General features: G+C 40.0%; 2 protein-coding genes across 2 annotated transcripts; one reads left to right on the forward strand and one right to left on the reverse strand.

The window, feature by feature from the left end:
• The first annotated feature begins 1,158 nt into the window (after positions 1-1,158).
• rbp4 (retinol binding protein 4, plasma) lies at positions 1,159-5,151 on the forward strand. The gene is made up of 6 exons (XM_071535560.1): positions 1,159-1,204; positions 1,606-1,723; positions 2,101-2,237; positions 2,488-2,594; positions 3,756-3,968; positions 4,431-5,151. Exons 2-6 carry the CDS (start codon positions 1,622-1,624, stop codon positions 4,448-4,450), a joined length of 579 nt encoding a protein of 192 aa, XP_071391661.1. The 5' UTR covers positions 1,159-1,204; positions 1,606-1,621; the 3' UTR covers positions 4,451-5,151.
• Positions 5,152-5,974: 823 nt separating this feature from the next.
• cep55l (centrosomal protein 55 like) lies at positions 5,975-21,678 on the reverse strand. Its single transcript, XM_071535638.1, has 12 exons — positions 21,595-21,678; positions 20,365-20,589; positions 20,132-20,239; positions 18,959-19,102; positions 15,361-15,414; positions 14,686-14,839; positions 12,548-12,696; positions 12,024-12,217; positions 11,170-11,293; positions 10,736-10,807; positions 9,674-9,799; positions 5,975-8,644 (listed from the first exon to the last, which is right to left on the reverse strand). The coding sequence occupies exons 2-12, from the start codon at positions 20,551-20,553 to the stop codon at positions 8,432-8,434; spliced, it is 1,527 nt and encodes a 508-aa protein (XP_071391739.1). The 5' UTR covers positions 20,554-20,589; positions 21,595-21,678; the 3' UTR covers positions 5,975-8,431.
• Between the last annotated feature and the right edge of the window lie 5,698 nt (positions 21,679-27,376).

Here is a 27,376-nt window from a genome sequence, read left to right on the forward strand (position 1 = left end):
CATAGGAATCAGTAGTTAACATTTTCTCCAGCATCATGTACATTATCACTCCCTATTATATCTGCTTAACAATATCATTACAAAATGAAAAATGCACAACTGATACTTAGCTAACAAAAGTGCTTTGAAAGCAAAGACAAATGGACTCATAGATTTCACTGATGAGGATTAGTCACAGATTTATAGTATAAGGGAATGCACCTGGCAGATAAACATGTTTCTGTTAATTCATCTAGTTGCTGAATTAAAAGCTGGTGAACAGATGTGTTGTTTGCTGCAACAATCACTGTTTTGAGTCCAAGTGGTCTCTAAAAAAAAGCAAAGTTAGTTCTCTCTCTCTCTCTCTCCCTCTCCTAGCTTCCTAGCTCTCTTCTCCTCTCTTTCAGACACACACACACACACACACACATTCATTCTGATGACAACACTCATATTATCCCATCATCATCCGGACTTGGAGCTTCCCTTTGACACTGATTGTTTTCTGATGAGATTAGACTTTGGCACTCTTCTCCATTTATAGAAAACACAGTAGTGTGTGTTATAAAAGAGTCTCTTGATAGAATAATCAAGTCAACTGTTGACGCAATAAGATGGAGACTGCCAGGAAGCACACATAATATTTCTTGGGGGAAAAAAAAAAAAGGAGGGGGAACGAGCTGAAACACGTCTTTAGTTTGAACTTGGACACACAAGTGAGGGGGGTTCTGTCCATCGAGGGAAAAACATTTCACTGAGATTTATGACCTTAATGCACGGTGCCTGTTGGCTGGTTTGTGCATGTGCATGTGCATGCGCACACAGATGTGTCTATGTGTGCATTTGAGTGTGTACCTGAGCACATGTCACATGTGTGTTTGCATCTACACATGTATAGCTTATTCCAGATGGTCCTCTTGGCATTGCCTGTGGTTGCTTTCATAAGAAAGCCTCAACAGTTCCAACAGAAAAACACATTTTTTGGGGGGGATATGGAGGGGTGGTTGGTCAAATGTGCAGAACACACAAATCAATAGGAGTGGGGCCTGCAGTTATGTAAATGTTTGTCCAATGGAAGGCAAGCTAGCTGTGGGGAGAGCTGGGTAGTCTCAGGTCTCTTGAAGTCATTATGCAACAGCAGCCCACTGTATATAAGGCCAAAACCCGACAGAAAGCCACAGGATCCCTGTGAGGCACCCAAGTCCTTCTTTTTGGTAACAACAAGGTATGCATTGACAATGGAACAGTATGGTTTTTGCATTTACATTTTGAATTGAACATTTGAAGCAAATAGTTGGTGTTTTTGCTGCAGTTATATTTTTCCTGACAGCTCTTCATTTTAACCTTTTCGATCACGTTTCACGTTTTTGGTAACTCTGAGTATCTTTTTTATTGATGAATTAGTTACTTATTACGACGTAGAGAAATATTTTCATGGAATGTTATTGCACTGCTCTTCAGCTGAATGGAGGATTTTGAGTAGAAGTGAACTAGCAGTGTGACCGGCAAAAATGATTGTCCTCCCTGGGATTCTCTCTCTCCCTCTGTCTCTCTCTCTGGCTCTCACACTCTGTCTGCTGTATCTTCCATCCTTTGAAATTTGTTTCTTTGTTTCTTCCTGTCTAGCTGTGAGGAAGTCAGAATGCTGCGGTACGTTGTGGCCCTCTGTCTCCTGGCTTTGTGCTGGGCACAGGACTGCCAGGTGGCCAACATCCAGGTCATGCAGAACTTTAACAGGAGCAATGTGAGTGGCAAGTCTAAAGAGATCTATTAAGGACTAATACAGAGAACATCACCTTATTTATATTTGTATTAATAGTATTGCCCTCAGAATGTTTTGGTCATAGGTGGAGAGGCATATTGCCTCTGTTTGCATGGAAATCATGCTGGGATTCTTGCAGTTTTGGCATCTTAAGTTAAGCTTCATTATTCTATAGTGAGTTTTACTTTGATCCCAGGAGTCATTTTGTAATAGCACTCTAGGTTTAACATTTTTAAAATCTTATTTTTGATCATTCATGTTTTCACTATGAATATACTGTATGTCGTACTTTCACTTTAAATGAAATAACGTGAAGTGTGAAGTGAACCCACAAGTGGACTTCTCCTCCTCTGTCGTAGTATGCAGGGATATGGTACGCTGTAGCCAAGAAGGACCCAGAGGGCCTGTTCCTGCTCGACAACATCGTGGCCAGGTTCACTATCGAGGACGATGGCAAAATGACCGCCACTGCTGAGGGCAGAGTCATCATTCTCAAGTGAGTTCTGCTCTGTCCTGTGATGACTCACATTTCCCCCAGTTTTACTAACCTTTTTAAATCACTCAACATCGTCAAGTAAACTTATGTTTGACTCTGATTGAAGTTACCTCAGCTAACTTAATGCATATTGTCCTGGTGAATTTCTCTAATTTACTTCATGACTTGGTATGGTATGCTTACATAAGTCTTCTTTTTTTCCACTTTGTCACACCATCCTTTTTTTCCCTACTATTTCTTTGACCTCCAGCCAATGGGAGGTGTGTGCCAACATGTTTGCCACCTTTGAGGACACTCTTGACCCTGCCAAGTTCAGGATGAAGTACTGGGGAGCTGCAGCCTCTCTGCAGAGTGGAAGTAAGTTGTGCAGCCTGACATTTAAGCCTGAACCTGACAGGACCTAATTTCTCACTTGAGTCGGTTGATTTCTGGTGTGCAACATGAAAAAACAAGTTTTGTGACAATCATTCCCATAAATTTTGTCAGGTCACCTCAGCTCTCCTACCATTTTAATTGGGTTAGACTAGTCAAACAAAAAAAAAGTCTAGGTAGTTATGACCAGGCCCACTTGACAGTTCTAGGTCACTGATATTATCCTTGATTGCATTGCCAAAGAGGTTGTTGCCCTCCGAACACTGTTGTTGATTCAATTTAATCATCAACTGCAACACGTGCTGTTCTGTGAATCTGCATCTGGCAAATCGAATCGAACCAAATGCTTAATAGGAATGGCTACTGATGGGAACGTCTTCTTCTATCTGATCAAAGTCTATAAATTATGAGGTTGAGTCACAATTTGCATTGGTCAACAATCAGTGTTGGAGGTTTGCTAGAGAAATCAGCGTTCTCCCCTAGAATATCAAGAACAATGATGGTCCAAACATCTGTATTCTTAAGGAAACTTCATTATTTTGTTGTCAATGTCTACCTCTGATCATGTGTAGACCATAATTCTGACCTCCCTTGTTGCTTGAGAATAGGAAAATGTTTAGAGTCTCTTAATCACATAGACAAGATAAAGTGACTGACTGTGACAGAGAAGTCTATGAAGGTCTTACGGTTGTATAGTTGTTGGAGTCATTTTAGGCTTAAAGCCATGACACATCAGACATCTTTGTAGTCAACATTGACAATGTCACAGGGCAATGTACCGCCACTTGAAGTAAAACACATGACAAAATACACAACAGCATTTATCTAAAGGAATCAGAGTACTGAGAAATACTTGCGAGTGTAGAAACATTGACCAGTATACTGAAGCCCTTCGCATATTTTTCATTTTGCCCCATCCTCCCACGTTCAGCATTTTGGTACACTTTGTTGTGCTACATTCATCTCAGTGACTATTTGTAGCCTACATGCAAGCGATACACATGCTTTTGAAATTGTGCAATGAAAGCTTGGTAAAAATCAAAACTCTCTCCCTCCTTCCTTCCCTCTCCCCTCATTTTCCCTGTGACTTACCCCTTGCCTCACACCCTCCCTGCTTCTTCCCCACCCTCACACCCAACCTCTCAGATGACGAACACTGGGTGATTGACACCGATTACGAAAACTACGCCGTCCACTACTCCTGCAGAGCGGTGGCTTATGATGGCACTTGCGAAGACAGCTACTCCTTCGTCTTCTCCCGTCACCCAACAGGCCTGAGGCCAGAGGACCAGCGCATCGTCACCCTGAAGAAGCAGGAGCTCTGCCTGCTCGGCAAATACAGACGCGTCGATCACAACGGTGGGTTGAGTTTAGTTCCCTTATGGGTCGAACAGATGTTTTGTTGATGATTTATTGATTCATTCTTTGTGTGAGTGAGTCAGTTATCCAACTTAACTGATTGACTGACAAGTTTAGGAGTAATCAGAAGTGCCTCTAACAGTAATCAGCCCTTATCAACCAACACACAATCATAGTCATTCTAATCCTTATCGTCTTGTTGAGATAGTCTCATTTGTAATTGAGGGGTTTCATTCCAAAACACTATGGATCTATTGTGGAAAAAAAGTGTGTTATACAACAGTGTGTTATACAACTTTTGCCAAATGGCAGATGTCTACTTTTGGAATGAAACTCTTCAACTGAGGAGAGATCAGCAATACATGTGTGCTTTATCTTGCTGTGCTTACTTTTGTGTTTTTATATTTATTGTGTTCTATTTATTTTGCAGTAAGTAAAATGTTTGTCTTGTTTTCATTGCAGGCTTCTGCCAGAGCAGCTGATCTGCTTACATTCAGGAACTTTCTTTTTTAAGGACCAGCCTCTGGGACAGTGTGTGTCCCCGCTGGCCGAGGATTGAATCCCACCAGAGCTTTCTGTCCTGTGTCTCCCCTCCTCTGTCTCCCTTGCTCCTTTCCCTCTAAATTCCCTATCTAAATAAAGAATAAAAGTACGAAATGTGAATGGAACACCCACTCTCCTTTAAAAGAATTAAAAATACAAAGCTGTCATGTTAACATATCAACACTGTAAATACCGGGGGAAGTTGACCATTGACACTGGTCTGCAGTCAGTTTTCCAATAGTAAAGGGGATTGTGGGACTTTTAGTCTCATTCTTTACTCAACATCTGTCACATGTCACTTTTTTGCAAAGCAAAATGAGTTAGCACCTCATTGAAACCAGTGGGTCCTGCTAGCTTGTGACCAGCAGTAACTGTTGGTGTCAGTAAGGAGTAAATCATTATTCAGGTCACAGAAAAACACATTTAGGAACTTTTCAAGCCAATGTGACAAGTAACCAGTTAAGAAAATCCTCAGTGAAAGGTCAATAGAGCTGAACCCTCATCAGCACTTGAGAACAAGGATGTGTCTTGTAACTCAAAAGCAGGCATTGTTATTAAACCATACTTATGTGTTACTTAATGTACTATATGGGTATAATAGTTTTGTTTCTTCTGTGATTGTATGGTGTAGTCTTCTTGAACCAGTTTTTGAAATAAAATATTCATACTGTGTTGGCTCTTCCCATGTTTTGATAAAACTGAAATGGTTATCTGTATTCCAAGACCACAAATGATGAATTTATTTTGTTGCCCTTGGACTCAGTCAGATAAAATATATAAAGTGGGACCCCACCAACAATAGATCTGCGATTATCTCACCTGCACAAATTTGAGATTTATTTTTTTGTTTTATCAGTGTGCAAATAAACTAAACCAAATAGAACCAGAGGTGTAAAAAGTGCTTAATCACCCTCCCTCATAGACATTCACTAGAGAAATCAAGTCACAAAAATAAAGTTTTTTAAACATTGTCAAAAATGTTTTCTATAGGAACATCTATAGAAGATCTTTTACATTTAAGTTTTAAGGACTGGAACATCAGATATATGAGTTATACGAGAATATAGAATACACTGGTGATTTCCAAGCTTTTTAATATCAAAGTACTGTATACTTCAGTGGTAAAACAAAATGCCAAGACACAGAGAGTTCATCGTCATGCCTTTCTCTTTGCTGTCACTTTCCACTCTGAATCGTCTGGTGGAACAGAAATGCCATGAACAGAATTCGTCTTTTGGGTTGCTCGAAAATCTGACCAGGCCAGCAAACAAAGATTCTGCACTTGGCCCGCATTGTATTAACTTACAGAAAAAGTTAATTTACAGTGTCATTAAACTGATTTTCCATTCATTTAATTTTGTTTGATGCTGGTTTACTCAACATTTACTCAAGACACTCTGGTGCGCCATAGGAACCAGTGAAAAAGACAATGGACTGTTGTGTTGAAAGGAGATTTACAGCTTTATTGCACATTTTTGTACAGTACAGTGTATGGCAAAACAGCTTTGGAGCACACAATAAAACAAAAATGATCAAATGAACAGAGCAAAACGTAGGTAGGTTATCATTATTTGTAGTTGTAGCCAATTGGTCAAAAACAAAAGGTAACATGATTCTTTGATATACGTTTCCTTCAAATACACTGCTATAAAAAGACAGATATCCAAGTCAAAACAAAACATCAACCATCTGAATAGAACGACAGTACAGCAGTTGCCTCTAGTGTCCGTCTGTCCTGCTAAGTCGATCCAGTCACATTGCCAGGGCTGCAGGAATAAAGGCACCTTAACCCCTTTTCCCCTACCAAGAGGACCTTCACTAATCCCCTTCCTTAAATAGTTTAATACAAGGGTTTAACTCATGCAATCTCATTCCAGCCTTACAGGGCCGCGGGCTGGAAAAGTCAGGACGGAGATAAAAGTGAACCTCGCCCATACACCAAGACACTAGATAGGTAAACACTGCCACACTTTGTGATAGAACACAACCGCTAGGGACCCGATAAACAACATGACAGGCAACTTAAATGGGCGGTTTTGTCAACAAATACGACTGACCAGGAATGTGGTCAGGAACAGAAAAAAAAAAAAAAAAAAGAGATGAAAAATGTAATATATCAGCAATTAATGGGATTTGTACAGCATGTTCAAAAATAGAAATCATAAAAAAGAAAATCCCTTAAAAGTTATTTTTCCCATTATGCTTTTGTTCTTTATAACTTGTTTTTACCTCAAAATATTGTCACAGTGGAAAATGCACATTCCAGCTTGAAGGCAATATTACTGATTTCTATATGCCATTTCCACACTGCCCATGTATCATTCACATCAATAGATGAAACTGACAAAGGAAGAACTGTCCCTTTACTGTTGGTTTATCTAAGGAATAGAAATTAGCCAGGCTTGTAAACTTTTATACAAATTATAATCATGTATATCCCATGATACAAAAAAGCGATCACGATTGCATAAATAAGATTGTAAGAGATAATTATCAAGATGCATTGCTTAAAGTTGCTACATGAAAAATAAAAGAGCTTTGTCATGATCTATTAAAATAGTCACTCACTTATTAAAAAAACACCCTAAGGATAATACTTATACCAAACACATGAGACACAAAATATCGTGACTATAAGAATTCACTAAGAGCTTCATAAAATAATTCCAAAAATATATATGACTGTATTCAAAAAAATAAAACATGAAGACACCATGGATGAATATATACAATGATTATTAATGGGTCTTTTTCAATTGATGATCAGATAGTCCTTTGAAACTGGAGTACATTGTATTGTTTTCTGAAACAATCTACAAATATCAGCAAATACTGTAAATTCTAAGTTAATGGGAATCATGGTGACATTTTTTTGTAGCATAAAACAGATATTGATTTAAGGTAATTTGACCATGAGGTATGCAGAATAGTACAAATGCCCTGTGATTCCCATTCATTTAAAAATAGAGCTCTCTAAATTTTATTTGTGTGTTGAATGCCAAGATCCAAAGCATGCATTCCACTTTCTCTTGGTGCTTAATCCACTTTCAGGCCAAAGAACCATCTGAATATCGCATTGTCATTTTTTGTCATGTATTGTCATTTTTTAAAGAGATCATATTAATGTTTCTTATTTGAATAGATGATTCCCCATCAAAATTATACATACATAGCCCTATAATCTCTTAAAACCAGTATGCTTAGGCTTTAAGGAAGCCATAAAGGAAGAGACAATCCAGCACAAGCTATTGCAGAAATGACTGAAATGAAAATAAGTCTTTTAAGTGGGAACTGCACACACTCTATCAAACTTGGAACATATTTGTATCTCATTTGTTAATGTGTCATCAATTTATATTATGTATTCATTATAACAGCAGAAGTAGCATTTCAAACTACTTATTGGAGTTGGGGCGCAGTGCTCAACCACTTGGAAGTTAGATACATTCTTTCTAAACCCCAAATCAAAAATAAAGGATGGATTAGCTACCATCTGAAACAGCCTTGCCTGATCAAAGAGTAATGTTTGGAAAATAAAATATGGCTTTTAGTCACAAGAGAACTGCTATTGTTTTCAAATTAGAATAAATCAGATGGTTTAAAACGACCTCGTCAGTGCTTCAAGATTTTCCCTCTGACTCAAATGGCTGTTAAATACGGTCGAAGGGTAGAGGAGGAGGAGGAGTGTGAATACACAACACAAGCTAATACATCCTCACATTGTGAACACATTGTAGTGATGGCTACAATGTTGCTCATGGAACAATGAGGATGTCTCATGCTGTGATTTTGGAAAGTCATTTTCTTTTGTTACGCGTTTACTTTTGTTGCTGCAATTAAAATTCAGTGATAAAACTTGGATGGAATATTTTTTTTTTTTTTTTTTTAAATGGAGCCTATGATCTACTATCTCCTCCAGCTCAGGCGAAGCAGTAGTCGATGTGAGTCAGGAGCTCCCTGTGCTGGCTGGTGGCGTAGGGGGTGCGGCACTTTGGGCACTCCAGGAAACTCTCATCCAAGAGGTTGGCGACTTTGGAGGGGGACGTAGGGCCAGGAGGGTCCCCGATAGTAAGCCGCTCAAACTCCAGCTTATTATAGGAGCTTGGCTCTGAGAAACGAGAATTTGGCTGTTTCTGAAACACAAAAAGATGCAGAAGTGAGAAGAGGGTAGAACAATGAATCAGCAAACAGACCAGGGTCAAATGGTAATTTTGTGAGTAACTGTGTTTTTTGTTTTATCTTGCTTGGAGAATCACATGGACAATGCAGATAGTGTAAGGTATGTTGTCAGTTACTATCAGTGTATTGTCCTATGTGGCAAACCCAACCTGAAGCAAACCATGACATACATTTGCAAATACAATATGGCCCAGGTCCGTCAGTTGACCAAGCAATTACTACAAAAAATTGTCTAGCAGAAAATTTGATTTGTTTCATTCCAAAATGAAATATCCACCCTTTGAAAAATGTGATATCTACCTGTATAAAATGATTGCTGGCATGAAAGTACAACCACTGATTATTTCTCACGTTCTGGGTGCTCAGGAAGAGAACCTCAATAAGAGCCGGGCTCTGTGTGCATGTTAGTTTGTTCGTTCGTGTGTAATGCTTTTTGCCACGCACAGTGCTTAGGGGAATTACAATATGCACTGTTTAGGCGGCAGAGTCCCAAGAGCACTGCATGAGGGAAATACAGTCTGCGCTCGTACACCAGGTGGTACGGTAAGAAGTCAAACAAGTATCAACCAACTGGAGGATGGTGCGCTGAGCATCCACACATTCTCTTAGCTACAGCAACACTGTGCTACCACAGCACTTGGGTGTTAACAGGTGGAGTTTTTAAAGTCAACCTAGTTTCTCTCACTCCAATCATGCATACAAACCCCACCTTCCCCACCGCCCCCAAGTACCTACAAGTGTACTTAGTTGTCTAGAGACCTTTGCGTACAAAATAGAAACAGTTTGATAACTCAATCGTATTTTTGGAATGTCTGACAATAAACATCAGATTTTTTTATAATTTTAATTTTAAAGTTTCATAGGCTTTGCATGTTTATGTAACTTCTAAATATGATAGAAATAAATCATGTTTGACTCAAACTGAGGTCAGTTGAAGCAAGCCCAGATTTTTGAAACTGAATGTCTTTTCCAACAACACTTACAGCAGACTCCAGTCTTGTTATCTGATCACGGGCCTTGCGAAGCTCCTTCAGCACCTTGTGCAACTGGTGTTGCATGCTCTGACGATCAATCTTCTCATTCTCAAAGTCCTTGGCAGAGAGTTGGATCTCAAGGAGTGAAAAAAGCATGAGAGAGAGATTACTTAAATTGCACATGTGGTACGAGTGCATAATACATTACGTTTGTGAAACCATTGCCTATTAAAATAGTTTCCAATCCATTTACTCAAGATCTACAAGTTCTGATTCATGTTCAACAAAACCAACGTCTGTTTCAACTGCAGAATTTGTGGCAGTCAGCAGAACGTTAGTAGCGTTGGCATGTCGTCCATCTGGCATTGCTGCTTCATTTCTGATGCGTTTTGAATTTCACAGTTTATGATCATAGATTAGAACCAGCTTAATATATTGGACAGAATGCAGAGCCTATGCTGCCGCACTAAAAAAACTTCATGCACTACCAGTGGCAAGAGGTGAGTAAGCAGGGTTAGGGTTATTTACACATAGATAGGCCAGCTATTTCATGCAGTCATAAGAGCAATCTGCTAAACACAGTGCTATATGGAAATTTTTCGATTTATGCTTGCTGTGCCCTTTTGCATGATGTGTGGTTGTCAGTAGAAAGTCTGGGTAAAATGCATCATCTCAATCAGCTATCAAATAAAAAAAAAAAATAATAATAATTTGGAATCAGCACTGGAAAACCTGATAGGTGCATCTCTAGTACATACTGTAAAGGTGCTGCAATCAGTTAAATCCATCTGTAGATGTTTTTAAGCATGGCAGATGATAAACAATAATGAGGAAGGTTAACAAGCAGCACTGTTTGTTCTGAATCCTCAATGCAAAATGCAAAATACTGCAGTGCAGTGATACACAATCAACAAACTTTCCTCTCATCATGGCAGATTTGAATACGGGTTTGAACACATAAAATGTGTGTTTGCACCAGACCTACTTGTGCAGGAATTTGTGCGTCATCAAATCAATTGTGTGTACTGTAACTGCTGGGTAATTTTCTGTAAAACAAATGTCAAGTGTTACCTGTTGCTCTAGTGCCGCTATTCTCCTCTGTTCCTCGTTTTGGCTCAGGAGAGACTTCTGCAGCAGATTCACCTGTGAAGGTTAAGGTCATCATTAAAATTTCTCTTTGTAACCAGTGAACCTTCAAGTAACACTGGGATGAAATTTTATTTGAATATTCTTGCCTAAAACATGAATATGAATGTATCTAATGCCTTTTAACAGTTATGAAAAGAATATTTTGATACACAGGAGTAAGTCTAACATTTTTTATCCCCAGAGCCTCCTTCTCTGAATGGAGTGCTCACTTCAGACAGGGAATATTAATGATGGGTGTGTGAGGTAATATGAGTGAATGCGTAAGTGAATTTGTGAAAGTATGAGCGACTGCGTGAGCGAATGATTAGATGACGGTGAATGAGTGACTAAATGCAGTGTGTGAATATGAGTGTCACCTGCAGTAGCAGCTCAGCAGATCTCTTCCTCTCCTCCTCCAGTCTGACATCCATACTTTCCAGCTCCCCTCTCATCCTGTCCGCTCGCTCAGATGACACCATCCTCTCCTCACACACCGCATGTCTTGGAGCGAGGTTTACGTAATACACACACACACATATTGTTGAGAAGAATCCGCTTTACTAATATAGTACTTTTAACACCTCGAGTTTCCCATTAAATTTCCCCTTAAGTAGCTTCAAAGTCAGAAAAAGTTTTTCCAATATTGTACAACAATGTCACATATATATTCTGTATCTGCTCTTTCCAACGCTTCATTGAAGATACAGCACACTTATACTGAGTGAAATATTCAAACCCTAGACGCCTTTTTTTTTTTTTTTTTTTTTTTTAAATCACTGCACCAATACATCAAATGGAAAAAATCTATATGTGCTGTGCTTCATTTTATTCACATTTCCCTGTAATTCAGCATTACGCCATATCTTTGGAAACCTTGGGATCTTGACTAGAATTTAAAATGTGTGTAATGTTCTGTGGATTTGAACAAAGCTTGGCCACGAAACGTGTTTGTAATGATGGCCCCACCAGTGGGACTGGCAGGGTTGAAAAGGTTAAACTGGTGCCATAAAATCTTAAAAAATAAATAAATAATAAAATAAAATAAAAAATACTAGTGTAAAACCAATAACATCTCATTATTGTTACACACACAGGGTTGTAAAACATTTTCCGTCTGGAACCCAAATAGAGTAAATTGTGGGTTGGGTTTGTTATATATTTGTCTGACCATGACATTAGGTTCTACACATCCTGGTACGTGGTCAGTCTGGATTATCTGGGGACCCTCTACCTGTTGTTGACTCGCTCTGCCTGCAGCTGCTCCTTGGCCTCCTCCAAATCCGTGCTCTGCTCCCCGTACATCCTCTGGAAGGTCGACAGCTCCCTGCACTTGTCCTCGTGCCTCCCCTGCAGCGCTGACATCTCCTCCTGGAGCCTGGTGACCTGCTCCTTCTGAGACTGCAGCGCCGCCTGGGCCCTCGATGTCTGCAGAGCCACAGGAAAATCCCATTAATCCAAAACTTTTTCTAAACGTTTACTTGTTTCTCCCTACTCATTTCCTCCCCAATAGAAAATTAAAAAGGATGTCTGTCTTTAAGGTATGTAGGAGGAATATGATAAGGCTAGCCCAGGTGCATGCAGAGACACAGTAAATCCTTGTTAACCCAAAAAGCCAAAAATAAGGGTGAATTCAGAAAACAGGAATCTTCATTAGATATAGATGGGAGTTGTCAGTGGTCAAAAATGGGGGATAAAAGAACTCTGCAGTAAAAAGTAAGTGAATAAATAAAACACTTCCCTATATCTAGTATTTACCTGTTCCTTCTGGACTTGCAGCTCCTGTTGGGCCCTGACGACCTGATCTCTTTGGGTCTCCAGGTCTTTCTGTACCCCCAACAGCAACTGGTCATAGTAACCCTGAAGTTTAGCAGCACTCTTCTCTGGGAGTGCTGACTTGGCCGGGGCTGCAAGAGATAAAGAGTCATTCATTACAAGATGCACTGGATAAGAGTGTTAGATAAATCTAATTATTATTTAGACTTAATTACTAGCTCCTATTCAAACCCTGCAAAATTTTGGAAAGCAGTAAACTCAAACAAAAACAAAACCACTATTTCCCTACCTGGACATATTAAATGTTGAGAGCTTTGCCAAGCTCTCAATAGAGACATTGCTGATGCTGGGCATTTATTTGAAAAGGATTACACAGGCCCCCCTCTTATTAATATTAATTATGATTGTGTATGTACCATGAACCACGTCTCTCAGTTTACCTTTCAGCCCTTCTCTCCTAGTGATGTATTTGAAGCATTGCAAGCCATTGACACCAGGAGTTCCTTTTTTTCTTAGAGTGTCCACTCCATTTATCACAGAGCAATTAACACATATATTTAATCTTTCTATCACAACAGGCATATTTCCTAGTGTTTGGAAGTCGGCCCATGTAACTCCATTCCAGGAGGTGATAGAAATGATATAGATAATTACAAACCAATCTCCAAATTATCTTATCTAGCAAAAATCCTGGATACTTTGGTAAACAACCGACTCAAGGCATTTCTTTCAAGTCACTCTGTATTAAGTTTGCACCAATCTGGATTTAGAGCTAATCACAGCACTATTTCAGCTATTACATTATTTGTTTATATATAAAGCCCTTGTTGGAAAGCTACCACCTTACATCTCAATGATGCTGGATTGGAACTTTGGACCCTATCAAACTCGCTCAAATGACATGCTTATGCTTAAGGTCCCCCGAACACGGTCTAAATTTAGAAAGTCAGCCTTTTATTTTAGTGCCCCTAATTCTTGGAATGATCTTCAACACATGCTAAAAATCAATACTCTACTAACCTATGGACAATTTAAAACCATGATCACAAACCTCCCTGCCTCAATGTGTAACCGTTTTAACTGATTTTCTTTATTCTCATCTATGTATTGTCCTATTTATTTTTAACTTTTAACTTCTGTCTGTAACTCGACATCATTGTAAATGACAACCTCAATGGTTCTTCAAGTTTAAATAAAGGTTTGAATGAAAATGTCTAAAATGAAAATGTAGAGCCGAACCAAGATTTTTGGGGCTGGGCAGCACTATCCATCTACAAAAAGTTGGGATAGGGTTTGTCAGGGTCCCGGTAGGTACCCAAGAATGCTAAACTAATGTTGCCAGTAAGCAGAATATTGAGAAGTATAACTCTGCAATGAAATGTAGTTCCAGAAAATAAACATTTAATTTCTGGAGGTGTGAACAGGTCCAGGTCTATCATTTTCACAACTTTTTAGGCTATGGTTCTGTGGAGACAGACATAAACTAGGCTAGGGGAGGCCATGATGAGACCTGGGGGACTTCAAAGTAAAGCATTAAATCTGCTTTTAAAATGCAGATTTGGCAACAGTGCACTGAAGAATGAAGGCCAATTTGGGCAACTGACAAATTCAACACAAACACTGTCTGAGAGGCCCGGTGAGGTACTTCTGGGTGACAAATTGAACTGGTCTCTTGGCAGACAGAGAGCAATACACAAGACCAGACTAGAGTAAATGACTAAGTACTGCCTGCCATATCTTTAGCCAATTTTACTGTTGAGCTACATTGTGCTGCTGTTGTTCAAGAAGAGTTTGTAATAACTCTCAGCTTGCCTCCTTGAGTTTGTTGTTGTGGTTGAATAGACGAATATCTGAATCAAATTGCATAATTTTTCCTAATTTCCTTCTAAACTGGCCTCTTAGTTCATTGTCTTTGTTGTCCTTCTTTTTTTGTAGAAAACTCCAAATAAGATCAGACCACATAATTAAGACTAGATCTGACTAATATTATTACATACAAGTTATGCATTTCAATTTCAAATGTCAAACCAACTAAAGCAGTGGTGTTATAGAAAAAATTGAATATGCAACCACAGAATATAAGTAGCTACTTCAATTCTTCCAAAATTTTGCTCTCTCACCGTCTGAACTGGACTCATGTTTTGGCTGCTGCTGCAGCGCCTGGTTGGCCTGGGCCAGCTGCTGTTCAAGCTCCATTGTGCGAACCACGACTGACTGGACGTAGGTCTCTCTCTGCTGGTCATACACCAGCCACTGCTGGTTCTTCTCAAGAGCCTGGTGGGAAGATACACAAACCATGTGTTCTCTGTGGGAGTCTATTTTCTGATATCAGAACCATCCAACTGCAGATGAATAGTTTCATTTCAAAATGATAGCCACTATTGAAAAAAAAAGCGACATTTCAGTGTTCTGTGAGTACTGTAGATTTTTTGTAGATGTGAGGAGTGGGGGTAATTTTGGTTGCTCCATACCACTGCTAAGTGAATATAAAAAGGAAACACTGCAAAAAAAACAACAAATAGCATAAGATGAAAACTTTTTAAAGGATAGCTGGTAACTTACATCCCTTAGTTGAAATAATGATAACACATCCTCTATTTTTTAGAGATGTTGAATGATGAACTTCAGGGAATGATTTTTCCCCCCAAATAGTGTAATGGAATGAAACCCTTCAAAAATATTCTAGTTACAAGGCTTTGGCTGAAACATATTGGTCAATGATAAGCAGATATGTACAAGAAATTACAAACAAGCACGGGCAAGCAGACACAATCAACATCACTGATTGGACTCACATCTCTCAGTTGATCCTGCACCATTGCCAAGTCTCCAGGAGGCACCTGACCATTCTGTTGGAGAGAAAAACAAACACAAGTGTTCGGTCACATGGACCCAGGTCTGACATGCACTGGCATTAACACTGACCATTAGATATGGCTGTTGCAAAATAAGCTTATATTTAGGTCACCACTGCATTAGGGGTACAGATTATTATTATTATTATTCTGCATTCAGTCCAATAACTCCTAATTGGGCACATAGTCCTGATGACTCATAACCTAGACACAAAGAATGGTATTGATTTGCCCATAAGGGCCCAAAACCTGGTTCCTTGAGCAATGGAAAAAAAAGTAATATGGGCTGATGAGGCACTTTCATTCTTTTTACTAAATCAGGACGGGTTTATGTTTAGTTTGGAGAGAGCCAAAGGATACATTCAACCCAAAATGTCTGTTGACAGCTGATAAACATGGTGGTGGATGTGAAATGGTATGGGCAGCCATCTTGTGGGAGTCATTAAGAGCGATGATCGTTCTGCATGTTCAGATAACGGCCAAGGAATATGAGGTTGTTTTTACAGAACCAGGTGCACACTACACTGTTCCCTCATGAAATTCCTATATTCAAAAAGGATAATGCCACCATACACATGGCTAAACATTCAAGAGTGCATTGAACTAGGGTGAAGTAAAATTCCTCCATGGCCTCCCCAGTCACCAGATCTAAACATGATTGACCCTTTATGAGAAGCAGAGAGCAAGGCAAATTTCCACCTCAAAGAACTGGGGACTTTCGTTTGTGAAGCGCTTGACAGCATTCAAAGGACGAAAACCCCTGGGGCAAGTGACCAATGTGTGCATTTTGTTTTTCTATATTTTGCATTCATCCTGGACTTCAAAGAGCTACCACTGTGCAGAGGACGCAGTTCTCTTAGTGGAAAACATCTGAACTGGTCCCACCTCTGGAGAAGTTTCCTTTCCATCTCTCCCTGGCTGCATCCCTGAGGCCAATCCCTCGACATCCATTCCTAGACGACGGTCAGTCATCTCATAACTGTCTCCTTAACCCCGAGGTCTCCATCTTCAATCACACCCAGAGCCTAAGTCCAGACAAGCCCTTCATAACACCGTCACAACAGTAGGAAACTACATGATCATCTCCTTTGCTAAGGCCCTGTGAGCTGCTAAGAGTGCTACACTTGACCAGGCAAGCATCATGAGCTTGTCAACTTTTTCCAGATGGATTTAAACGTATGTCCCATAAGCTAAGCCCCCTAATAGCTTTTGCGAGTCCAGGAAGGGAGGAGGGAGAGGACGGTAGGTCTGTTGGCCAGATTATGTCCAGTAATGCTTTTCGAACTAAGCCAAGAGCTTGGAGGGTGGCGGGCATTCCTGGAAAATTACTTTCTTTACCAGGAAGACGTGAGGATAAGAAATTCCACTTGCAGTGTGAGGATTCTGAAATCAGAGATGGCTATAAATTTAATGTGTCTACAAGCACTAAACACTGAATCTATTCCTATCACACCAACACTTTGTAAACAGGGGTTTCACTACCTCTTAAACTCTTAGATGCCTCATCTAAATGAAATCTAAAATGTACTCGGTATTTTTAATACTTGCCAACCTTCAGAGTCCAGAAATAGAGATTTTCAAAACCAAAGCGGGGGGGGGGCATGTGGGAGTCGTGCCTGAGAACATTTTAATATTCAGAGACCTTATTTCCTGGATTCTGGTGACTTTTTATGAATAACATAACAAGGAAACTATAATACAGAAACTGCATCTGCATTTTTTAATTTCTTGGAAAAATCCTTCCACTACAACTGAAACTTGAAGGCACATTTCTTTTTCTTCCAACTCTCCATTTCTTTTTGGCTCCATCTACCACTGAATTAATAATGTAGCCTAACTTCATTATTTATCATTATTATTATTTTTATTATTATAGACTACATTTTTGGTGTAATGTTTTTTGTTACTATTTTCAACATGTATAGTAAATTGTAAAATTTGATCAAAATATGGGAGGAAATCAGGAGAAATGACACCAAGGGAGAACACCGGGAGAGGGGCATGAAGAGTCTCTTGGGAGGCATTTTAAAAAAAAAATCTTTTCTTTACATTAAATATTTGAATGACTCACAAAGAACGCCTTTTCTTTACTTAAGAGTTTCACAGTGGGCTCCGAGAGGCTTAACTTTGTCCGTAAAGGCAGGTGTATGATCCTCGAGCCTTCAACCACCTCATCCCTGAATAAAACCTCCTTACTTGCGACTTTACCACCTAAGCCTCTCCAGAAGCCAGGGAGAATCCTGATGACTGTTCTTTACGTGGCGCACTGCAGTGAGAGCCTGCCGTGCTCAAAGCATCGGAGGAGAGCCGGGCTGACTGGGGATCAGCGCTGCCTTTTGATAATGAAGGAGATCCCAACCACAGATCAGTACTGCTGCAGCATGAGCAGAGGCTGTGGTGATTATATAAACTATAATATCAAGACAATACCATATTGCCCTGGTCGTATGAAAAATAATCAAGCATTTAAATGTAAAAATTCCTGTATGTTAACTGCACTTGGCGATCAAAGTGATCCTTATTTCTGCTGCTCTCTAAGAAAACCAAAAGACATTAGTGAAAGTGGTGGCCCCATCTTCTACTTATTTAAAAGTAATCACATATTACCCTAGATTACACATTATTGTTTATTTGTGTGCCACTTGTGTTCACTTTCACAATGCATCGTTTTGAGCCCTATATTGCTTGTTCCTTCAGCTTTCATCTGAATATTCAACACTGCAATTGGCTGGGCGACTCCAGAGTGAGGGATTACATCAGCAGCTGAGGAAAGCAATCAGAGATCAGACACTGCCATCTAGTGGACAAAGGGACCACTGCATCTGTGTTTCCCATGATTTTCCCATGATTGCAGCGGAAAGGCCTGTGAAACGGCATGTTCTGTAGATTCTAGATCGAAACGAATACAAATGAAAACCTTTAAAAGGTGTCGTTACAGTTCTAGACAGTGTCGCCTGCCATGACCATTCAAATGTAGAGGAAACACTGTTCCATGACCGGTGGTAATTTTCACACCAATTTTGAATTTAGTCATAGTCTTAGTCCTTGACAGAAATGTTCTTTAAATTAGTTAGATTTTAGTTGTGTCATATTGATTTAATTAAGTCGATTCACTCACTGAAACAGCATCTGATTTTAGCCAAACGGCAGGGACAAAACCACTCAACCATCTCTGGGCACTCGAGATTTCTTATAACAAAATAACTTTTTTTCCTCAAGGATAGCTATAATAATCATCTCCTGGAGTGTTTTTAATATTATTGTCAATAGAATTAACTTTGAAGAGATAAACAATTCCCACACATTATCTATATTTGCAATACTTTATTTCAATGTGACATTTCACAGATGAAGGTCTTGTCTGGTGCAAGTATAGTGTGAGGGAATAGTTTATCTATTCACAGTTTTTTTCCTATGCACCCATCACCTTTAAAAAGCTGTGCAAAAGCCTTTTTTCTTTATTGTCAAGAGAATAAAAAAAAAATAAAAAAAGTTTATATCTAGACACGTATAGCGGCTATAAAGTTGGGCAACCCACCACGGCCTGCGTTTGCTGTGTTTCCAGGGCAGCCAACTTGTTTTTCAGGCTCTGCGTCTCCTCCGAGAGGGTCTGGAACAACCTGTCTCTCTGCACTGCCTCGTTCCTCCGCTGCTCCAGCTGGGCCTGCAGTGACACCACCACCTCAAATACACAATATCAAAATGAATGATATCAGTAGCTTACACAACAGCAGTGTCAACTTTCACAACAATATCAACCTGATTTTTTTTACATTTAACAAGAGAAGATTTGATAAGCATGTAGGCTCTTTTCCGAGCAATGATCTGTTTCACATAAATACAGTTACATGGCAGGGAGCTCTGCTGAGTCGGCTTAATGCCTTGGTTGATGATAGTTGTTGAGGGAGAGGAGAGTGTTACTTTTTCGCTTTACACATTCACATTTTGTGGGGAAACAAATCAGTGATCTTCCAGTTACCAGCATGCTTCTCCAACATTTACCCTAATGCCACCCAGACTAGCCCAAATTAACAACATTAGCTAATTATACAGGGATAGAAAACAGATTTTACAACAAAAACAATACAGTAAGTAACAATCTCATATAAACAATAGCAACAATTTCTACACCATCAACAGTAGCAACAACTTGTCAAAACATGAATGTTATAGACCCACTACAGTGAATGATATTTTGGTCTGTTAATATCTAGGTAATGTCTAGGGACATCAAGTGAACAGTATAAAGAGCATGTATTTGTAGGCAGTATCTGCCTGGCCGTCTAAACTTGTCAAATATTGGCTATTGTGCAAAATGGGATATAAGCCATTTCCCCAAAGTGTTTTTGTGGCAGCTCAGTGGAATTCTAGAATGATTTTACCATCTGACAGTTGATTGCTCTCAGCATTACATATGCCACCAATAAAACAACACAGCATGTGCCAAAAAATGATAAAAATCTTGACAAATTGAAATTTGCTCTAAAACACACAGGGTTGTCTCAGGGTCTCCAAATGTGTGTGTGTGTGTGTGTGTGTGTGTGTGTGTGTGTGTGTGTGTGTGCATGTATCTATCTGAGTGTCTGTGGATTTCCAGGTGTGTGTATATACCTCTCTCCTGCAAATGTGTTTTTTATGTGCATGTCTCTCCAGAGACGGACTCCAGCTGGTTTTGTTTGTGTGCCGAGTGTGTGTGTGTGTGTGGATGTACCTCTCCTCCTCTAGCTGACAGCTGCTGTCTCAGGGTTTCCAGTTCCTGCTCTTTAACCAGCAGCTGCTGATTGTTCCTTTCTCGCAACATCTCCAGGGACAGAATCCTCTGAAATCATTAACATAAGAAACCATATAGACAGACAGCCAAAAGACAGGCATGACGACACCCTGAAATCAAACACAGAAATCCTCACGGCTGCATGGCATCGACAAAACAAACACTTCCCTCACCTCTAGCAGCTTGCTTTTGTCCGAGTCGGGTGGCTTGATGTGTCGTTTGGCCAGTTCATCCATCTTTCTCCTGAGGTGAGTGTTTTCCTTCCTGACTCTCTCCAGCTCCACCTCGGCCTTGGAGGCAGAGCTGCCGGATTTGAAACCCAGCTTGGTGACGATAGTCTCCTTGGCGCCTTTAGATGTCATGGCTGCTTTGTGGTGTTGAGACAGTAACCTGGACCACTACAGGGAGGCAAGCAATTTCATTTCTAAGTCTGTTTTCATATAAAGTTCACCAGAAGGTAATTAGTTTTAGTTTGACTTATATAATTTGGATAAGAAATAATCAAACCTAAATTAAATTCAGACTGCACAGGCAAGATTAAAACAAACCCTTGGGACCTATCAAGCACCCCACCTCAAAGTCAAATACAAAAACACTGACAGAGAGCACAATGTGCTACTGAATCTTAAACAGAAAATGAAATAAAAAGGGAACAAAAAACAACAACAAAGTAATATACAACAGGCAAACTTATTTACCAGGTATTTAGCTTATTTTCGGACTTTACCAAACTCACTGAGATTCAAAGTATCTTCTGTGCAAAGGGAAATTAAACTGTTTTTGGCCGTGCACCACTTTATTGCCAATATCTCTGACCATCTGCTCTGCCTCCACCCAGCCGCAAAACACTACCAAACATTGTTACATGTATCAACAACTTGCGGAAGAGGATTAGGGACACATGAACATTTTGAGTTCTGGGATTAATAAAGTCAAGAGAATCACATCAGGACTCTGAGTTTCTGACTTTATTCTCATAATACTTTATTAATCTCAGATCCTCTTCCGTATTCAGTCTTTTGGGTCTAAACCTCAAGAGAACAAACCAAACCCGATTCACTAACAACTGAGCAGAAACATCGTAACAGTCAGTATTACATTCACGCACTCATTTCACCAGCATACATCACTCACTCAGCTTTCTTCGTCGTCAGTTAATTTAATATAAAATGACAATTAGACAGAGAGGTGGAAACTCGTTGCATAAATGTTAACAAGAACGACGAGTAAGTTAAGCCAATTGTTGGCTCACTAAACTGAAAATGTCGTTACACCTGCCCTAGGTTTAGCTACCTAACGTCAACTAACGTCACATTGTCTCACTCCTAAACCATTTACATGCTGCCCATTTTGAAAATGAAAACTAAGGTAATTCATATAGCTAAAAACAAAACATAACTCACAGACGAAGCGACTTTTGCACCCGAGGATATCTTCTTATGATAATATTTTTAACAAACAAAACGTCTGTCTACTGCGGTACTTTCGCTTCCTGGAGTTTGAATTGCAGCGCGTTTGACGTCATATCCGCAAGCCGCGACTCGGTGCGTATGTTTGCAACGGCAGGCTGTCCTTGAATATTAAGTGGCAGGCGGAGCAGGGCAGAAACGTTAGGTTAGTTACAAGCCTAATACAAAATACTACCATTGCATATCATCCTATATTATATTATATATGGTAACTAACACAATTAAATCAGTAAGGAAGGTTTCTTTGGTCTACTCTTTACTGGTCTTAAGTGCCGGTTTAATCTGGTTGGGCCGGGCTGTCCGTTGGTTTAGATGAAGCGAACTGACGGATGCAATTTGGCACGGCCAAGCCAGGTTTGTCCTTTACATGGTGTTATGGTTTAGCCTGATTTTAAGTCCTAGTCTCCTAGTCTTTGCTGGGCAACCGTAGTTGCCATGTCCACTTATTATAAGCGACGTTGGGCTTGTTTTTTTTGTTTTTTTTTGTTTTTGCTTGAAAGTAGGATATTATAAGTCACTAGTTGCAGTTTTTTGGGCTTGTTTTCAAAATGTTCATTGTTTGTTCGTGTGCGGCCACCTAATGCACAGAAACAAAAAAATGCGACTACTAACTAAAGTTCTACTGACTGCCCAAATTGGCTCATTGCCTAAGTGATGCTTTTATAGTAGCCTACCTTTGTTGTATCTTATTTTGTTTCATGCTTTTTTCCTTTGGATGTGTCTCTAAAATCTGTTAATCTAATAATACATAAAATAAAATATATGTATGTGTATATATTTATAAAATGATAGAGTTGGTTGTGATTGGTTGCCTGGTTTTCCTCTAATATTTGATTTCCCATGTATGTTTATGTTCCAGGAAACTGGATTCTGCTATCATTTTGATGTAATCTAGGCAAGATGGTGTGAAAATAGGGAGTCCCATGGACAACCGGGAGCCCTAATTCCCTCCACTGCTGAGCCGATGGCCCGCCGGGGCAAAGGGCAGCACAAGATACATTTTGTTCCTGTGCCAAAGCGGAGAGCAGAGCTCCCAGGTCTCTGCTGTGATCATGTCCCCCAGCTGCTTGGCCCTGTCAAGGTCCTGAGGAGCTCTGACGTGCTGAAGCTGGAAGACTTTTCCCTCAGGGCTGAAGTACAGTCATGTCCACCTAGATAATTTAGACCTCAGCAAGCCTCCTAGGGCGCAGGTACTCCAGACAACTTTTGGGAAACATGACAAGGTAACATATCAGAATTTAAGTAAAACCACAGAAAAGACTAATAAAATGTATCTGGCCAATATGAAGTTCCAATGTGATAAAAAATGCAAGAGTGTAATATTTCATTGTTGTAAGCAAAGTTGTCCAGTATGTCACACTGCTTACTGTTCTGCTGCTACCCATTCCCTTGATTTTCTCCATCCATACTATCTCTATCAGGCTGAGGAAAGAAAGAGGAGGGGGGATGAGCAGGAGGGTAAGCAGGAGGAGAGCATGCAAGCTCTCAAGGAGCCCCTGGAAGACAGGTTCATCCGCAACACTGCCATACTCACAGCCTGGCTGTCCTCCCCAGACTCAGAGAGGAGCTTGGCTGGTGTCTCAGAGTCTGCTGAGCCCCTGATGATCCATGTCCGCAGCGTAGCAGAGTACACGCAGCTCTACCAGTCTGCAGTGGACCCCATGCTGCTCTGCATCACTGACTGGCCTTGCTCCTATCGCCAGGAGCAGGGCTGCTGCCCTGTGGGAGGCACACACCTGTCCCAGCTTCACATCACAAAATCCTTTAGTGCAGGAGGTCATGTGCCCCACATAGAGCAGGACATCAGTGAAAATGGAATTATCCTTGTGGGGAAATTGGGCTGTGGCAGCAGCAAAAAGTCATAGGATACATCAAAAGAAGGCTATAAAACGAAATAATCTAAATATATAATGAATAAATAAATAAGATATATAATATATAATATAATAATAAATAAGAATTCAAGGGTTAGCATAATGACTCTGTTGTTCAAACTGTTGCCTCGCAGCAAGTCCTGAGTTCGATTCCCTCCCCCAGTCTTTTCTATGTGGAGTTTCCTCAGGGTACTTCTGTTTCCTCCCACAGTCAAAAGACATGTCAGTCCGCTGGATTGGAGGCTCTAAATTGTGTAAATGTGAGTAACTGTTTATCTGTGTTCGTCCTGCGATGGACTGGTGACCTGTGCAGGGAGTTTCCCAATGCATGCTGGGATAGGCTCCAGTCCCCTGCAACACTGAAAAAGATGAAGTGGGTAGAGAAAATGAATTAATGAATGAATAAGAATGTAGCAGAAGGGGGTTATGTAAGTATACTCAAACCGACAATTCTAGCACCTATTAACTAGAAATCAATGAATGACTGTGCAAAAAATGGATTCCAGCATTAATAGCATGTGCAAAACAGTAGCAGCTGTGTTCATAGCAGAAAAACATACTGAGGGGTAAGACTGTGAGATTCATAATGTTATATTCATAAATGTTCTTAACTTGCCCACAAAAATACACAGAAAACTTAATTCTACATGTGACATGCTGTTAAATAAATATAATTTTACACATAACGCACAACATAGGTATATGGATTTTGACAGTAATTTGACCCCTCTGCGTGGAATTTAACTAACAGGAGTGAGCAGAGTCCATAGTTGCCAGTTCTGTTGTTAGCAATTGTAGCCATATAAATAAACTCAAAGTATTTGCAGCTGCTGTTGCTCCTCAACACCAAGAGGACAACCTACTATATGCACAAAATGTGTGACAACCAGAAGTTAAACAAAAAGCGAAAATAGAAGCATACAACTGTACTAACTATTTACATATAATACTGAACAATCCCATATAATGATAAAATACATCACTTTCACCTTGAGTTGTTGACACAGCCCCTAAATGTCATATCTTGCCAACTCGAAAATTCTGACTTTCCCAGTCATGTTCAGCACTTTGCTGCCTCATTCATGAGCACTCAACTCATAATTATGATATTTCTAACAGCACTTGAAGGCAGCATTAGCCCAGATTCAGAGAACCACAGTTGGGGATCCCAAGGGCATCCTCCCCAGGGAGATAATTGCTATATATATATTTTTTTATTTGAACAGCAAAATGCATCAGCTTGGTGCACTTTGAGGCGAACATACATTGGTCTATTACAGTAAGCAGCATGATAAACACTTAAAACAGCAGTCTGCATAGACCTATAAACACATTTAAGCTGTAAGTGATATCGTAGTGTGCTCCTTACCACTTCTCATCAGTTTTGCTTTTGCTGTCTCTTTTCAATTCTTCTCCTGCCTCCTTTAATTTCTTTTGGTGTCCATCCTCTTCTTCTTTCTCTCGACCAATGCAGGTTGTACAGAAGATGAACACACTGATAGAAAAAATATCAATGAATATAGTACTTTTTAAACATTTTGTTAATTTTAATGATACTGGTTATTGCCTCTTTGTGTTTTGACCTTTGTCCTCTCTACATGATTTCATAACATGTTGTGTCAATGGCTGCAGACATTAACACTGTAAAGCTGGCAGGCCTGACACCTCCGAACACGGTTCAACGGCCTGCAGGTCTTTCTTGTATTAAAGGCTGTATGTGATATATTACATAGTGTATGTGCTCATCCCGCCTCGTCTGTTTACCTCCTAATCTCCTGCTGTCTCTTGTCTCATCTCCTGCTGTGGCTGTGTATTATCCTCTCCTTTTGCTGCTGCAATACTCCCCTCCTTTTGCTGTTACTCTTCTCCTATCCTTTTTGTTCTTTCCTCTCATCTCCCCTTGTCTCTCTCCTCTGTCTTATTCAGTCCTAGTCCTTGAAACAAAGGATAAAGATAGACAGTAACAAAGGCAGACACGCAGTTACCATTTGATATTTGAGGTTAGCGAGGACAGAACTTTTCATGTGACATAGTGCAGCGTGTGCTGCTCACTATTGCTCATCTGTCAGTCTTTTCTGTCACTGCCTTTCTCATACTGTGTTGTTCCTATTTGTCTTCTCTCCTCTCCTTTTCTCTCCTCCCCCTCCCCTTGTCTTGTGTTGTTACCTCTAAAAACGGTGCAAAGAATAAACCATGATGACACAAACACAAACACATACGCGTGCATTGATATACAAGTGTTCAGTATATGATTTGAGGAAGGCTCTAATTCTGTCACTGAATGTGTCACTAGACTGATTTACAAAGCTGAGATCAGAGAGCCGTACAATTGAGTATTACATGGCATGAATGTGGGTAGTGTTACAAACAAGGACTTAAAGGAATAGTTCAGCCCAAAATGAAAATTCAGTCATATCTACTCAGCCCCGTGTCATTCGAAACTCCACTGAAGTTTGTACGAAAACCAAACAGAGCGAGTTAGCCCCTGTAATTCCATGTCAGCCTTCTCCCAAACTAATGAAGCATCGCGTTAGTTCAGGCAGGACATGCTTGCCACATCAGCTCATCGTCAGCTGATCCAAACAAACACCGATCACATTCAACGTGTTCATCAAGCCGGTCCATTTAACCCGTCAGCTCCTCATTCACCCCCCCATTCATCCCTTATTAATTCAATATGCTTGCAATGGTATGTTTCTGTAGGCTTGTCTCTCGAAATGATGTGTATTCCATATCTCAGTGACATGTGTCTGCTGGGTTCTGTTCTGTATACTGCTGGGGGTTTGATTGCGCTCCCCGCTGAAACTTACTTTAGCGTGCTGCTTGGATTCACACGGAGAGCATCATAGAGAGCAGAACCTGTGCCGCCAAATACAACTGTATAACCATTTGTGCAATAAATGGTTTTAACTTCACGAAGAGGCTGTTACTGACTGAGATGAAGTTTTCAGACTGAAATCGAAAATCACAGTTTTCCGACTTCTGTCAGAGCGCTGTCGGGTGCCGACGCTGTCTGTTGTTGACTGTTACAGAACAAAGCAATGTCGTTGAGGAAAATCTAGGAGATAATGAGGTAAATATTGGACTTTTGAACTCACGATGCAACCGTGGCTACAAAACACTTGGATTACGCTGCGCGAGGCTGAGCTGCAACTATGTATTGAAACATGTTTTCATACAAACGTCAGTGACATGGGGGTAAGTAGATAATGACTGAATTTTCATTTTGGGTGAACTATTCCTTTAAGCACTATATAGACAGCCTCATAGAAGAGTTGGAAAACTTTAGAGTTAAGTGGCACCATCATGAGTCCCTACAGCATGAATAAAACTATTGCACTTGAGTTTTCAGTGCAAGAATGGATTATTATTGTTATAACTTCTAGGGAAGCCTGTGGGTGGAGTGATAAAAGCTCAGCAAGTCAGCAAGTGTCAGTCCAACCACAGTATGGTCTTGTATGACATTCCTTGTGATGTGAAATTAGAATAGCATTTCCTCCACGAATGTTACAACAGCTTCAGTTGATGCTTATTCATTTTTTCCAATAAGAAGTACCATATTTCAAAAGCTATAAGTAGTATGAAAAAGCTGTATAAAAGCAAACTAGGCAAAAGTATAATATGAAATTAAATTTTAAAGGAAATTCTAGTACAAAGTCTGAAGGAGCAGATACATATTCTGTCTCCCACTGCCTGCAGCCGTTCTTAATGGCAATGAGCAGAGGCAACACAGAATAGATGCTGTCTTGACACTGACGCACAGTGAGGCATGATCGAGAACAGATACTGTCAAAATGCAGGCTTTCCAAACATCAAAGGTGTCAACTGGACAAATTTATGTA

Source organism: Centroberyx affinis, unplaced genomic scaffold (assembly GCF_046629955.1).
Source record: "Centroberyx affinis isolate AG114_WGS23_722 - 3 ecotype Tasmania unplaced genomic scaffold, CSIRO-AGI_Caff_v1 ptg000178l_1, whole genome shotgun sequence".
Classification (NCBI taxonomy): domain Eukaryota; kingdom Metazoa; phylum Chordata; class Actinopteri; order Beryciformes; family Berycidae; genus Centroberyx; species Centroberyx affinis.

Excerpts from the sequence above, each read along its gene's own strand:
- cep55l (XM_071535638.1), bottom strand. The coding sequence starts at position 20,553 with ATGACATCTAAAGGCGCCAAGGAGACTATCGTCACCAAGCTGGGTTTC. Across the intron at positions 20,240-20,364 it reads ACAAAAGCAAGCTGCTAGAG|AGGATTCTGTCCCTGGAGAT; the intron begins GTGAGGGAAGTG and ends TAATGATTTCAG. Across the intron at positions 11,294-12,023 it reads GCAGAGCGAGTCAACAACAG|ACATGCGGTGTGTGAGGAGA; the intron begins GTAGAGGGTCCC and ends CCTCGCTCCAAG.
- rbp4 (XM_071535560.1), top strand. The coding sequence starts at position 1,622 with ATGCTGCGGTACGTTGTGGCCCTCTGTCTCCTGGCTTTGTGCTGGGCA. Across the intron at positions 1,724-2,100 it reads AGAACTTTAACAGGAGCAAT|TATGCAGGGATATGGTACGC; the intron begins GTGAGTGGCAAG and ends CCTCTGTCGTAG. Across the intron at positions 2,595-3,755 it reads AGCCTCTCTGCAGAGTGGAA|ATGACGAACACTGGGTGATT; the intron begins GTAAGTTGTGCA and ends CCAACCTCTCAG.